General features: G+C 33.7%; 1 protein-coding gene across 2 annotated transcripts; it reads right to left on the bottom strand.

Moving 5' to 3' along the window:
- Nucleotides 1-3170: 3170 nt before the first annotated feature.
- Nucleotides 3171-11369, bottom strand: LOC114246077 (uncharacterized). 2 transcript variants are annotated; one of them, XM_028178463.2, is made up of 3 exons: nucleotides 11090-11369; nucleotides 10576-10651; nucleotides 3171-10493 (listed from the first exon to the last, which is right to left on the bottom strand). In XM_028178463.2, the coding sequence occupies exon 3, from the start codon at nucleotides 10490-10492 to the stop codon at nucleotides 9992-9994; it is 501 nt and encodes a 166-aa protein (XP_028034264.1). In that variant the 5' UTR covers nucleotide 10493; nucleotides 10576-10651; nucleotides 11090-11369; the 3' UTR covers nucleotides 3171-9991. The 2 variants fall into 2 exon arrangements, with proteins under 2 accessions (XP_028034264.1, XP_028034258.1); XM_028178457.2 differs by lacking the exon at nucleotides 11090-11369 and having other exon boundaries at nucleotides 10576-10833.
- Between the last annotated feature and the right edge of the window lie 1100 nt (nucleotides 11370-12469).

The following is a 12469-nucleotide window of genomic DNA, read 5'->3' as shown; positions in this document are numbered from 1 at the left end:
TTCCGTGTGGTGTTTGAAGGCCAATGATATGACATATCAAAAAAAAATTATTTACCAATATATTGACTTTGACGTGGTTGTGTAGTGAGCAGAGTCATGCTAAAGGAAGATCAAAGATTTCGTCTTCAGAAAAATGTAATTAACCAAATTTCTAATTTATTTTCGGAATACTTAAATAAAAGATCAGCACAGAGAGAGCGTAAAAGAAACGAAATGAAGATATATTATAACGAATTGTAACTAACACTTATACTATTATATTTGGAATTGAGCAAATTTAGGTGTGCGTAATATAGTTTTATTCTATTAGAGATAATACTAAAAAATATATTTAAATAATTAAACAAATGTACCAGAGTCAACTAAATACTTCAGACTTGATGTTTATTATTAGGATTAAAATTAAAGTAATAATTAATAATAAAGTATTTGGACTAAAGTAGACCGACTTTCTTCTTAAGATTAACATCAAAGAACTCTAATTCTTCGGCCACCCGGAGATGAGCCTCAGACTACCAACACAAAAGGAAAATCCTCCACGTCCTCTTTAATTAAAATCAATTCACGTACGGAACACAAGTTTGAAAATAATTCGACAACATTTACTTAACCTATGACGACATATCAATCGAGAATCGTTAATAATATACACGTGTTAAGATAAACTTGTTTATTATATATATTCAGAACCACTGTTTTATTTATACGTATAAAAGAAATAATTTGAATTGGAGAGTTCAATGTGGGGTGAATACGTTTAACATTTTGAGATATTTTAATTCGGACAGAAAGAGGAAAAGCATTGTTGAATTTAAAGTACTTTTTAAAATTTATTGACCGTAAAATTCACAAATTAGAAATCGCTCAATTAGATTCTCGATTGTTACATCACCAAAGTACCGATGCCAGTACAAAGCTGGACTATATAAAACTACTTGATTGAGGTAGTACTGTATCTTTCTTCATCATAACATTAAAAATCACCTGAACAACCGACTATTATATACATGAGATGGATGTCTCAAGCCGGTTATTACGTTGGTGAGGAACATAAATTACAAATATTCTCAAATTTTAGATAAATTTTAAATAATGATTATTTATATTAAAAAGTTGTAATTTGATCAGAGCGTCTACACTCGTTATCAATGACGCGAAGACTACAAAATTTTACATTTTTAAGTACTATTAAAAGTTTATCTACTGGAATATATATGTATTTGCGTATCTGAGATGGCTTACGCGGGATGTGGGGAAAGTGTGGTGCTCAAAGGCACACTATATTCCCATTACGAGATGAGTTGCTTGATTAATAAAATACTAAAAAAAATACTAAAAGTATTTAAATAATAGGATCACATTTTTGCCACTATCAGCTGGTATCCAGTCACTTCAATAATACCCAAGTGGATTCCTCCATTTCGGTATGACTTGACCAATTAAAGAGATTTTGAATACATCTGTTAAATATAACACTAATATGCTGTATAATAATAGTATGGAATAAATGATAGTCTTTTCATCATCACCAGAACCGTCTCAGTTAAGCCATCATCTATACTTAAAGAGATGATTGAAATTATTACATAAATAAGACCACTTGTTTAAAGATGTGGTATCATTAATTACAAGATGCTTACGCTAAGATTAAGGGTTACATAGTAGAAGATTATATTCATGTAGTTTATAGGCTTAAATTCAATATCAATGAAAGAATATCCCGTTGATTAATTTGAGTTTGAATCTATGAACTATTTTAACAGAAACATTGTAATAATTTGGAAAATTAAACAGATATTTTCAATTGATGATTTTGTAACATTACCATATAATGAAGATACAATTACAGAATGTTTATGAATGTGATTACTTACGCCAATACAGTTAGAGTCATTTAAAACTAACATTTACCACAATTTAGTACCTTTGTGTTCATAGACACCAATCTTATTAAATAATTATTACTCATCTTAATCTAGGCCACTATTATAAAGGTAACGTCTCATATGGTTATATTGGTGGTATTGTGCCTGTTTGGCACTACTATCCTGTCTTTTTCTGCCGTAAATCAGTCATGCATTCAAGCTTTAAGAGTGTAAAAACATAAAATGCTGTCCTTTTTTAAATGTGAGAAATTTAAAATTTTAATTTGCGAACTTTTTCACATTTGCCATCTATCTATACAATTATATATAATCTACAGTAGTTTTTACGGATGTTCCGTTATAACTACAGACTGAACATGCATCCGATTGACTTGAAACTTGGTATCCATGTAGAAAATACATGCACTTAATGGATAAGCTAATATTTATATGAGCGTTAGAGTTGCGTGGGCGTTAATGATGAGAATCTTTGTGGGGGTGAGAAATAATAATGTTAATCTTAAATGCCCAGCGAAGCGGACGGGTACAGCTAGTATTGTATAAGAATTCCCTGTTCGATACTTCATGTTCGTTTTGCATGCGTTATAAATGCACACGATTACTAATTTGCGACAATGTGCAATTTCTTCAATCGTTTAACGAACAATCAAAGGCAATTCGCATCGATGAAAGTCAATTTATATGACAACTGGCTGTAACCCGCAACTTCGCCCGCGTAAGTCGTGTAGTTTTTCTAAAAACATTAAATCAGATTCGTGCGGGAATGAGATTTTTTCGAAGTAAAAGGTAGTTTTTTTTTATTGCTTAGATGGGTGGACGAGCTCACAGCCCACCTGGTGTTAAGTGGTTACTGGAGCCCATAGACATCCACAACGTAAATGCGCCACCCACCTTGAGATACAAGTTTTAAGGTCTCAAGTATAGTAACGACGGCTGCCCCACCCTTCAAACCGAAACGCATTACTGCTTCACGGCAGAAATAGGCAGGGTGGTGGTACCCACCCGCGCGGACTCACAAGAGGTCCTACCACCAGTAAAGTTAGGTATATGTCACTCTCTTGACCTAAAACTATCACTTTAAAAAAACAATGTTAATCCGTTGCTTCGTTTCGATTAGAAAGAAGGATAAACAAACACAGTTTCAGATTTATAATATTAGTATCGACTGCTTTTCAATCAGTCCACGTGATCATTTTCTCCCTTCTGCACGCGGTACAACTACGAACATGTCACGCATACATAAAAACAACATCTATAAAATTTATAATACGTACGGAAATAAAATTCTTGTTTATTAGACAGAAATTTTTATTAAGTTTCTAATACAGCAATCCAGTTACATCACCACCACCATATTTGGATACATTAAATGATACAATTTGAAAAACATCGTCTTTTTTGGTAAAACTTAGGGAGTGCCAAAAAAATTAGTGAGTAGGGGAGACCGGGGCAAGATGAAGTTCGGGGCAGGACGGGAAATAAGCTTTTGTCCATGAATGGTAATCGTGTTCAGACCGGTAACGGCGCCATTTGCACGAAATTCAGACTGCGCAAGTGCGTCCGAGCAAAGCGAACGTATTGGATCTTGTTTTTGCGTTGTATAGGAAAAAAACTGATTTTGCAAGTGTTTTTATACGGTTTTTGGTTAAGAAACTGATGTGCAGACATGTAAGTACTTGAATTAATATAATGTTTTAATCCTCAGCGTGTTGTAGTACTATAACACTTTAAATTCAGATTAGATTTTTGCGCCGGTAAGATTTAAGATTAGAATTGCTTCAACTTATTTGAATACATGTGGGTCGGGGCACAATGAGCGGGGCATAACGGAATACTATCCCGTTTTGCCCCTTCCTTGTGGTTTAAATAATTTCTTCTGTGTACCCACTTACCTATCGATAGTATTGCAAGCTGGTTAAGCAAGCGTCCATAGGCTACGGTAACCGCTTTCCACCAGGCGAACTGTAAGCTTCTTTGCTGACTTAGTGGTATAAAAAAGTATAAGTACATATTGTTGTAACTTCTACATAAGCAAGATATATCGTTGCTTTTCTCACAAAGTTTTTTTCTCAGATACAATGGTTTGGAACTATAAACGAAAAACAGATCGTGGCAAATGGGACCCTGAAGTTCTGGGTCTTATGGGTTCTTAATAACAGGATGGGGCTTCCCCGAGCCTCTGCTACATATGATGTTCCGCCGCCGTGTAAGAAAAGCTCGTGATAGTGTGGATGACGACACTGATTCCGGTAACTACTAAGTATGCAGGAAGCACGGTTAACCGGAAAATAACTTCGTGTAATAGCTTATCAGTTGGGTCAGCGAAATCATATAGATAGCCCACTTAATGAAGAAACCGACACGGCAGGAGAAGATTGGCGTAAAAAACGAATACACAAAGTTGGAAATAAGAAGATAAAAAGAACTGAAAACAAGCATCAAGCTAAAAGACTCGCTAAAAAAATCGAATCGGAATATAGTTCATCTTAATTGGAGGACGGTGACTGGGCCTGCACCTATTATGGTTACTTATACTAAGAGTCAACCGAGGGTTGGGCTATCTGCAGTATTTGCCATGGTTGGGCACACGATTCTTGTGCCGAAGTAGATGAAGAAGACGACGAGGCACACATTTGTGAACGCTGTCTACCCGATTGAAATACGTACTCCTTTTGCCCCGTAGCATTTCCCATCTTACCCCGTCCTTGGGGCAAGACGGGAAATTCGCCACCTTATCGTTAATCATTATTTGTAAAAAAACTTCTGTGATTTTGCTTGATAAAAGTATTAATTTTAAGAAACAAATGTATAAGTGTTACTTATTTTCTTAAAGAATTTAATTAAAGAGTATAATTGTCTTTGTACAGCGAGTTTTGTCTTAGCTATCTCATCTTGCCCCGGTCTCCCCTAATTGAAGAGTACTTATTACTCCGGAAGGTTAAAAACAATTATATCGAAACTTTAATGTTTGAACATAATACTTAATTGCCACTCCCCGGTAGACAGGAAATAAATAGGTATTTAGTTTTTAATTGATTCTTTATCATGGTTCTTTGAACCCCGAACTATCTAAATACTAAAACATAATAATAAAACATTAAATGCCCCTGAATTCTTAAATACTAATAGTAATAAAAACACATCGAATATAGAGACCAAGTTTTATGACTTTATCTGTCTTAACGATTAATTCGATTGGTATACGCGGCGCTCCATAACATGAAGACAATCCTGCAATAAAAATGGCTGCTCTAGGCGGTTCAATCTTGATTATTATACATATGTCATGGCCGAAATAGACGAACGCGCTCGCGGTTGACTCGATGAAAAGTGGTCACTGCCGTCTTTGAACATATGGGCATTAGCGCGAGCATTAACATTACGCCGCTGCCCTCCGTTTGAAGGAGAATTTGTTTTTTGTCTACCGTCTGTTCTAGTTATAGCACTTATACATATTACTGGTTTATCCTCATCTATGGAAAACTCCGCATTTAACTTATACTATAGAGTAGATCTTTATTGCACACAAAAAAAAATACAAACTATTAGACGACAAAAGTACAATATGGAGTCTTAACGCTAAAAGAGAACACTGAAAGATAACCTTGGACTGAAAATAGGGGTTTTAAAAGTAGGCAGCACATACTTAGGGTCTGAAGTTTGCTGGGATACATTAATAACTACGGGATATTCTTTCATGATACCAATTTAAGAATCACATCCACATCACAAGAATCAGAACATTTTCAAAATTACCGTCATTTCATTAAAATAATTTTCAATATATATAAATTTTGAAAGTCCTTAACTAGATAGCAAATAGTTCCAATTATAGGACCGTGTTCAAATAAGTTTAATAGAAGGGTTGTTGTGGGGTGAACCAGACAAATCGATTTCAGCCGGGCCGAACAAAGTTCCGAGAGAAACGTGTGAGATGGGGCCTATCAGCATACACTGCGCATGGCAGGATGACCGCACGATCGATCTGTCTACAATTCATATGAAGATCGGTAAAAGGAATTTCCGATACAGTTAATTAAATGTATGCACCGTCATAGCCTGATTAATTTACCTACAGATATTGGATTTAAACCCTCAATTTTTTTGTTGTATATAGCCTTACTTGAACACGGTAATAGAGGTATGTACATTATATTATTATATATATATATACATATTACAAATTACGAGTTCGTATTTTTTTATATTTCAATAAACTATAATCGTCTTTTCCACCAGGCAGGCCTATTTTCTCAACAACATTCAATACACCATTCGTTTTTGCGACATCAGTCTTATTATAATAAAAAAATACGAATAAAAAGCGTGTTTGTTGTAATCGCTTTTCTTTCAATAATCACGTCCGAAAATTCTGATCAAGTCATCGTCGAAAACTTTAAAACCTACATACTAGTAGAATTATTATTAAATTTAAACATAGTTAATAGTTACGAGATATTAGTCAATATATATGTAATTTTATTTATATATAATACATATATATATATATATATTTCTTATGATTTACGAATGCCGGATTAGTCAACGGCCTTAAATTTTTGTCATTATCAATTAACTTACAAACTAATGATTTCATTAGAAAAGGGCTGACAGATCAGAGAAAGAACATGTATATAGGACAGATTTACTTACAACACCATTACTCAATTACCGTCTCATTTCGAACACACCAGTGTGCTTAGTGCGAGTTTATTAACGTTCTCGATAGCGTAAAAGTTAGCTCATGTTTGTATGGAGTGGTATCGTTTGCGTACGTTTGCCGCTAGGGGTACTCTTCCAACTGCATACATAATTGGCTAACTTTTACGCTATGGAGAACGTTAAGAAGCTCGCAATAAGCATACAGATTAATAATAAACATTATTGATCGATGCAGGGAGCTTAATTGGTATACATTGAAAGGAATAAACGGAATGCGTTCAGTTCATTCCAATTAAGTCCGTCCGAGGGTAAGAGCGGGTGATTGTCACCTCGGAATTAAAATGCAATCGAAACAAGACAGTAATTCAGTTAAAACGGAATTTGAGTGTAGAGAACACAACACATACCTACCCTAGTCTCAGAACATTTGTTCATTCTTGACCAGTACATACTACTTCTGTTATCACATGCGCGAGTTTTGTCCGTGTACTTTTTATCGTACATTTGCTATTTTATGTATACTTATTTTACGAATAACCGGAATATAAATCGAACTTACCTAATATAAATTTTTTTATATAATTTTATTACCTCTATTCGTAGTCTACGTTTAGTCCAAAGACAAGGAAATTTACGAATTGTTCCGTGTGGTGTTTGAAGGCCAATGATATGACATATAAAAAAAAAATTATTTACCAATATATTGACTTTGACGTGGTTGTGTAGTGAGCAGAGTCATGCTAAAGGAAGATCAAAGATTTCGTCTTCAGAAAAATGTAATTAACCAAATTTCTAATTTATTTTCGGAATACTTAAATAAAAGATCAGCACAGAGAGAGCGTAAAAGAAACGAAATGAAGATATATTATAACGAATTGTAACTAACACTTATACTATTATATTTGGAATTGAGCAAATTTAGGTGTGCGTAATATAGTTTTATTCTATTAGAGATAATACTAAAAAATATATTTAAATAATTAAACAAATGTACCAGAGTCAACTAAATACTTCAGACTTGATGTTTATTATTAGGATTAAAATTAAAGTAATAATTAATAATAAAGTATTTGGACTAAAGTAGACCGACTTTCTTCTTAAGATTAACATCAAAGAACTCTAATTCTTCGGCCACCCGGAGATGAGCCTCAGACTACCAACACAAAAGGAAAATCCTCCACGTCCTCTTTAATTAAAATCAATTCACGTACGGAACACAAGTTTGAAAATAATTCGACAACATTTACTTAACCTATGACGACATATCAATCGAGAATCGTTAATAATATACACGTGTTAAGATAAACTTGTTTATTATATATATTCAGAACCACTGTTTTATTTATACGTATAAAAGAAATAATTTGAATTGGAGAGTTCAATGTGGGGTGAATACGTTTAACATTTTGAGATATTTTAATTCGGACAGAAAGAGGAAAAGCATTGTTGAATTTAAAGTACTTTTTAAAATTTATTGACCGTAAAATTCACAAATTAGAAATCGCTCAATTAGATTCTCGATTGTTACATCACCAAAGTACCGATGCCAGTACAAAGCTGGACTATATAAAACTACTTGATTGAGGTAGTACTGTATCTTTCTTCATCATAACATTAAAAATCACCTGAACAACCGACTATTATATACATGAGATGGATGTCTCAAGCCGGTTATTACGTTGGTGAGGAACATAAATTACAAATATTCTCAAATTTTAGATAAATTTTAAATAATGATTATTTATATTAAAAAGTTGTAATTTGATCAGAGCGTCTACACTCGTTATCAATGACGCGAAGACTACAAAATTTTACATTTTTAAGTACTATTAAAAGTTTATCTACTGGAATATATATGTATTTGCGTATCTGAGATGGCTTACGCGGGATGTGGGAAAAGTGTGGTGCTCAAAGGCACACTATATTCCCATTACGAGATGAGTTGCTTGATTAATAAAATACTAAAAAAAATACTAAAAGTATTTAAATAATAGGATCACATTTTTGCCACTATCAGCTGGTATCCAGTCACTTCAATAATACTCAAGTGGATTCCTCCATTTCGGTATGACTTGACCAATTAAAGAGATTTTGAATACATCTGTTAAATATAACACTAATATGCTGTATAATAATAGTATGGAATAAATGATAGTCTTTTCATCATCACCAGAACCGTCTCAGTTAAGCCATCATCTATACTTAAAGAGATGATTGAAATTATTACATAAATAAGACCACTTGTTTAAAGATGTGGTATCATTAATTACAAGATGCTTACGCTAAGATTAAGGGTTACATAGTAGAAGATTATATTCATGTAGTTTATAGGCTTAAATTCAATATCAATGAAAGAATATCCCGTTGATTAATTTGAGTTTGAATCTATGAACTATTTTAACAGAAACATTGTAATAATTTGGAAAATTAAACAGATATTTTCAATTGATGATTTTGTAACATTACCATATAATGAAGATACAATTACATAATGTTTATGAATGTGATTACTTACGCCAATACAGTTAGAGTCATTTAAAACTAACATTTACCACAATTTAGTACCTTTGTGTTCATAGACACCAATCTTATTAAATAATTATTACTCATCTTAATCTAGGCCACTATTATAAAGGTAACGTCTCATATGGTTATATTGGTGGTATTGTGCCTGTTTGGCACTACTATCCTGTCTTTTTCTGCCGTAAATCAGTCATGCATTCAAGCTTTAAGAGTGTAACAGATTTTCTAAAATACAATTTAGATTTCGGCTTCCTTTCTCACAACAGCATTCACTTTGCAATATATATAGGTTCTGGTAACTGCTTGGTACCAAGTGAGCAAAGCACTCAACCACCCTCCTGTTGGTATAATTTATAACAGTGTTCCCTTTCTTTTGTTTTATTGATTTTATGCATTTTATGAAAACTTCTAACAAAGCTCTATAAGACTGGTCATAGATGTACTTTGATCATGAACAATAATGAACCTCAGTAATGGCAAAATATACTGGCAATATGACGATTGGTAAACTCCTGACATATTTCAATTTTTTTAGTTTCATGGTATCAGATGCCTCAGTCAAGCTGAATGAGCCTAAATTCTTAATTTTATTACAAAATATGTAGCTACTTGTAGCGAGCTTGTATTCATCATTAATAATTGTTTCCAACACATCTTACATATCAAAGTTTTTAAATGCATACTGTATACATCAAAATTCTAAATAAAAATATGGATATTTATTGATTACATCCTACATAGATACTTAATAATAGGACCGTTACCCAAAATATTCTCTAGAAGAGATACCGACAATTTTATGCCTTTTATATTGAAATATACTTAGATCTAGGAGAAAAAGTGGAAAAACACACAGAAATATAACTCATTAGCTGTGAGTTGAACTGCTAGTTTTAATAGATATAATAATAATTACCACATTATATGGCAATCCCTCTGAAGTAGTCGTAACGATTGCGTCGCTTGTCTTGCATCTGCCCTATCCTAGAAGCCAGCTCACTTTCACGACATGCTCCACAGAAAGTACTTGTTACGACATGAAACGGACTTCGGTAGTACAAGTTTTGATCTTTTAATTTTTTGTTCTTCTTGTGGCACTTCACATGTAGATACACCTCTAGAATGAGGAGCAGAACACAGAAGAGCTCCGGAAAAATCATCACGGATGGAAAGAGCAGCATGCGGTGGCTAATGGGATTGGAGCCTGCGATTATGTTTTCCTTGAGTGCTTGAAACTTCTTTGTCTGGCTCATTGGACCTTCTGGAAAATTCGGAGTCTCCATCGGTGGAATGGGCCGAGGTGTTCCAAAAAAGGACACCGTTGGATTATTAACCATCGGCTCGCCAGTTTCTTCGTTCACACCGTAAGTGACCAACTCGCCCGTCTCGTCGTCGAAGAAGAAGCCACGAGCAGTGGCCATCCTAAAAAAATCAAAGCTTCGAAATGCGCAACACCTGATTTATTGATTTTATCCATCTAACTTAACTCTATCCAATAACGTACCTTATTTGCAACGCAGTCCAGTCTAAAAAGCTATGCAGCTTTTGGTATTTCTGCGCAGACGTACACTCACTAATAACTGAAACAAAACAATGAAATTGAACACAGAAACTCGACGGACAATTTTTTAAAACGACTTTCTGTCTGTATTGAGTATTCTCATACACAGAACATTAATACTTCTATTCTCATACTCCTACACCACAGAAAGTCAAGTAATGATGTTTAGTTTTGTATTCTCTTACGGTGTATAATCTATGGTACGGTACATAGACTTATATGTTAATGGATTTTTAGATTTCATACTTCAGTGCGGTAGGTACACTGAAGTAGGAAACCTCTATGGGTAGGTATACATTGTGAAAATTTTATTGACAGTTGACTTTGACAAGAATAGGATTTATGCTGGTTTTTGTAAAGACCTTACCTATTTATTTATTTATGACTAATGATATGATAGACTTACCACATAGAATAGGATAACAAAGAGAATACTAAAATTAGCAAAAGAAATTACCTGCTCTTGTAGCTCATTTCTTTTCAGTGATAATGATTTCTGGGCAGAGTGAATGTGGGCATTCTAGCGTTGTCTAATCTCCTTGATGAACACTGGTACTGGAGCGAGATTTCAAGAATGGCTATGCAAATTTTTGTATGATTGTTAACATTTGAACTCCCGTTTTAACCACAAATAAATAAAACCAAATAGAACAAAGAAAGTACTCGACTAGATCGTCTCTAGCTGATTCCAGACTCTCTAGATGCCATGCACCCGTAACTCTGGCTCTTTGCGCATGTCAAAGCTATCAATCAATAGATATATTATAGCACACTGTAATGCGCACTGCAAGCCCCGGGAATCTGTCTGGAACTTATATATATATTAATATCACCTATCTTACTATATGCCCTAACACACTACATACTTGAGAATAATCTATCTAGATTAGAAGATTGTGCCTACTTTACTTTACTGTATTGTCTATTAGGCCTAAAATGTACGGAACAAACACAAGATTTAGTTTTAAACGAAGAATTCTACATTTAATCTCATATTATAGAAACCGTCTGATACTTTAAACAAGCTTCAATACCTCAAAACACAAGAGGTCTGCAAGTTTTTCCACAGTCAGTGATCAATGCATACTAATCATCCACGCAATTATTCGACTCTCGACATAATACTGAAGGCTAACAAAATCGATCGCTTTGATTAGTTTTGTTTCCTTTACAAAAATTTAGATACAAAGTCAAAGTCTCTCTATTGTATAACGGTGGTCTTATCCTTTAAATCAGAAAATAGGAGTGCATAGTTGTAGAAATTGGTGGTTTAATTGGGTCCATTTGTCTCATTTACATTCACAGTTATAAATTTATTTTTTCCTAAGCTTAGGGAGAAATCTCCTAAGTTAGCATCATTGCTTAAATGGCTTGCTTCTTTTTTCTAAGTACCTATAGCATTTGGTGACTTTATATAGTCTATAATTATGAATATTTACATAACAGAATGTAATGAAGCTATAATATAAAACTTATAAATTGGGACGAAATTGAAGAAAATCAAATAAAATGAAACGAGATGAGATGTGATGAAATGTCCCAGTTCAAATGATGGGAACTTAGTGAGACTTCAGTAGATTTTTTGAAAGAGACTGACAAGCCACGTCTAATGGCTTTATTTAATCTTTCCGTACTAGTTCACTTTCCCAATGACAAACGGCTTAAGAAGAAACACAGTAAAACAATTCATACCACTTTACTTCTCGCGTTACTTCTAAAAAGTCTATCTATTCTTAATTCCATTAAACTAGCGTATTTTTTACTAGCGTATTATTTAAATAAACAGACATAAAATATAGGTATGTATATAATCTTTATAAGTAAAAAAGGTTTCTAT

Source organism: Bombyx mandarina, chromosome 01 (assembly GCF_030267445.1).
Source record: "Bombyx mandarina strain Sakado chromosome 01, ASM3026744v2".
Classification (NCBI taxonomy): domain Eukaryota; kingdom Metazoa; phylum Arthropoda; class Insecta; order Lepidoptera; family Bombycidae; genus Bombyx; species Bombyx mandarina.
The sequence above is the reverse complement of the archived record's forward strand: the minus strand, read 5'-3'. Positions and strand labels throughout refer to the sequence as shown.

Excerpts from the sequence above, each read along its gene's own strand:
- LOC114246077 (XM_028178463.2), bottom strand. The coding sequence starts at position 10,492 with ATGGCCACTGCTCGTGGCTTCTTCTTCGACGACGAGACGGGCGAGTTG.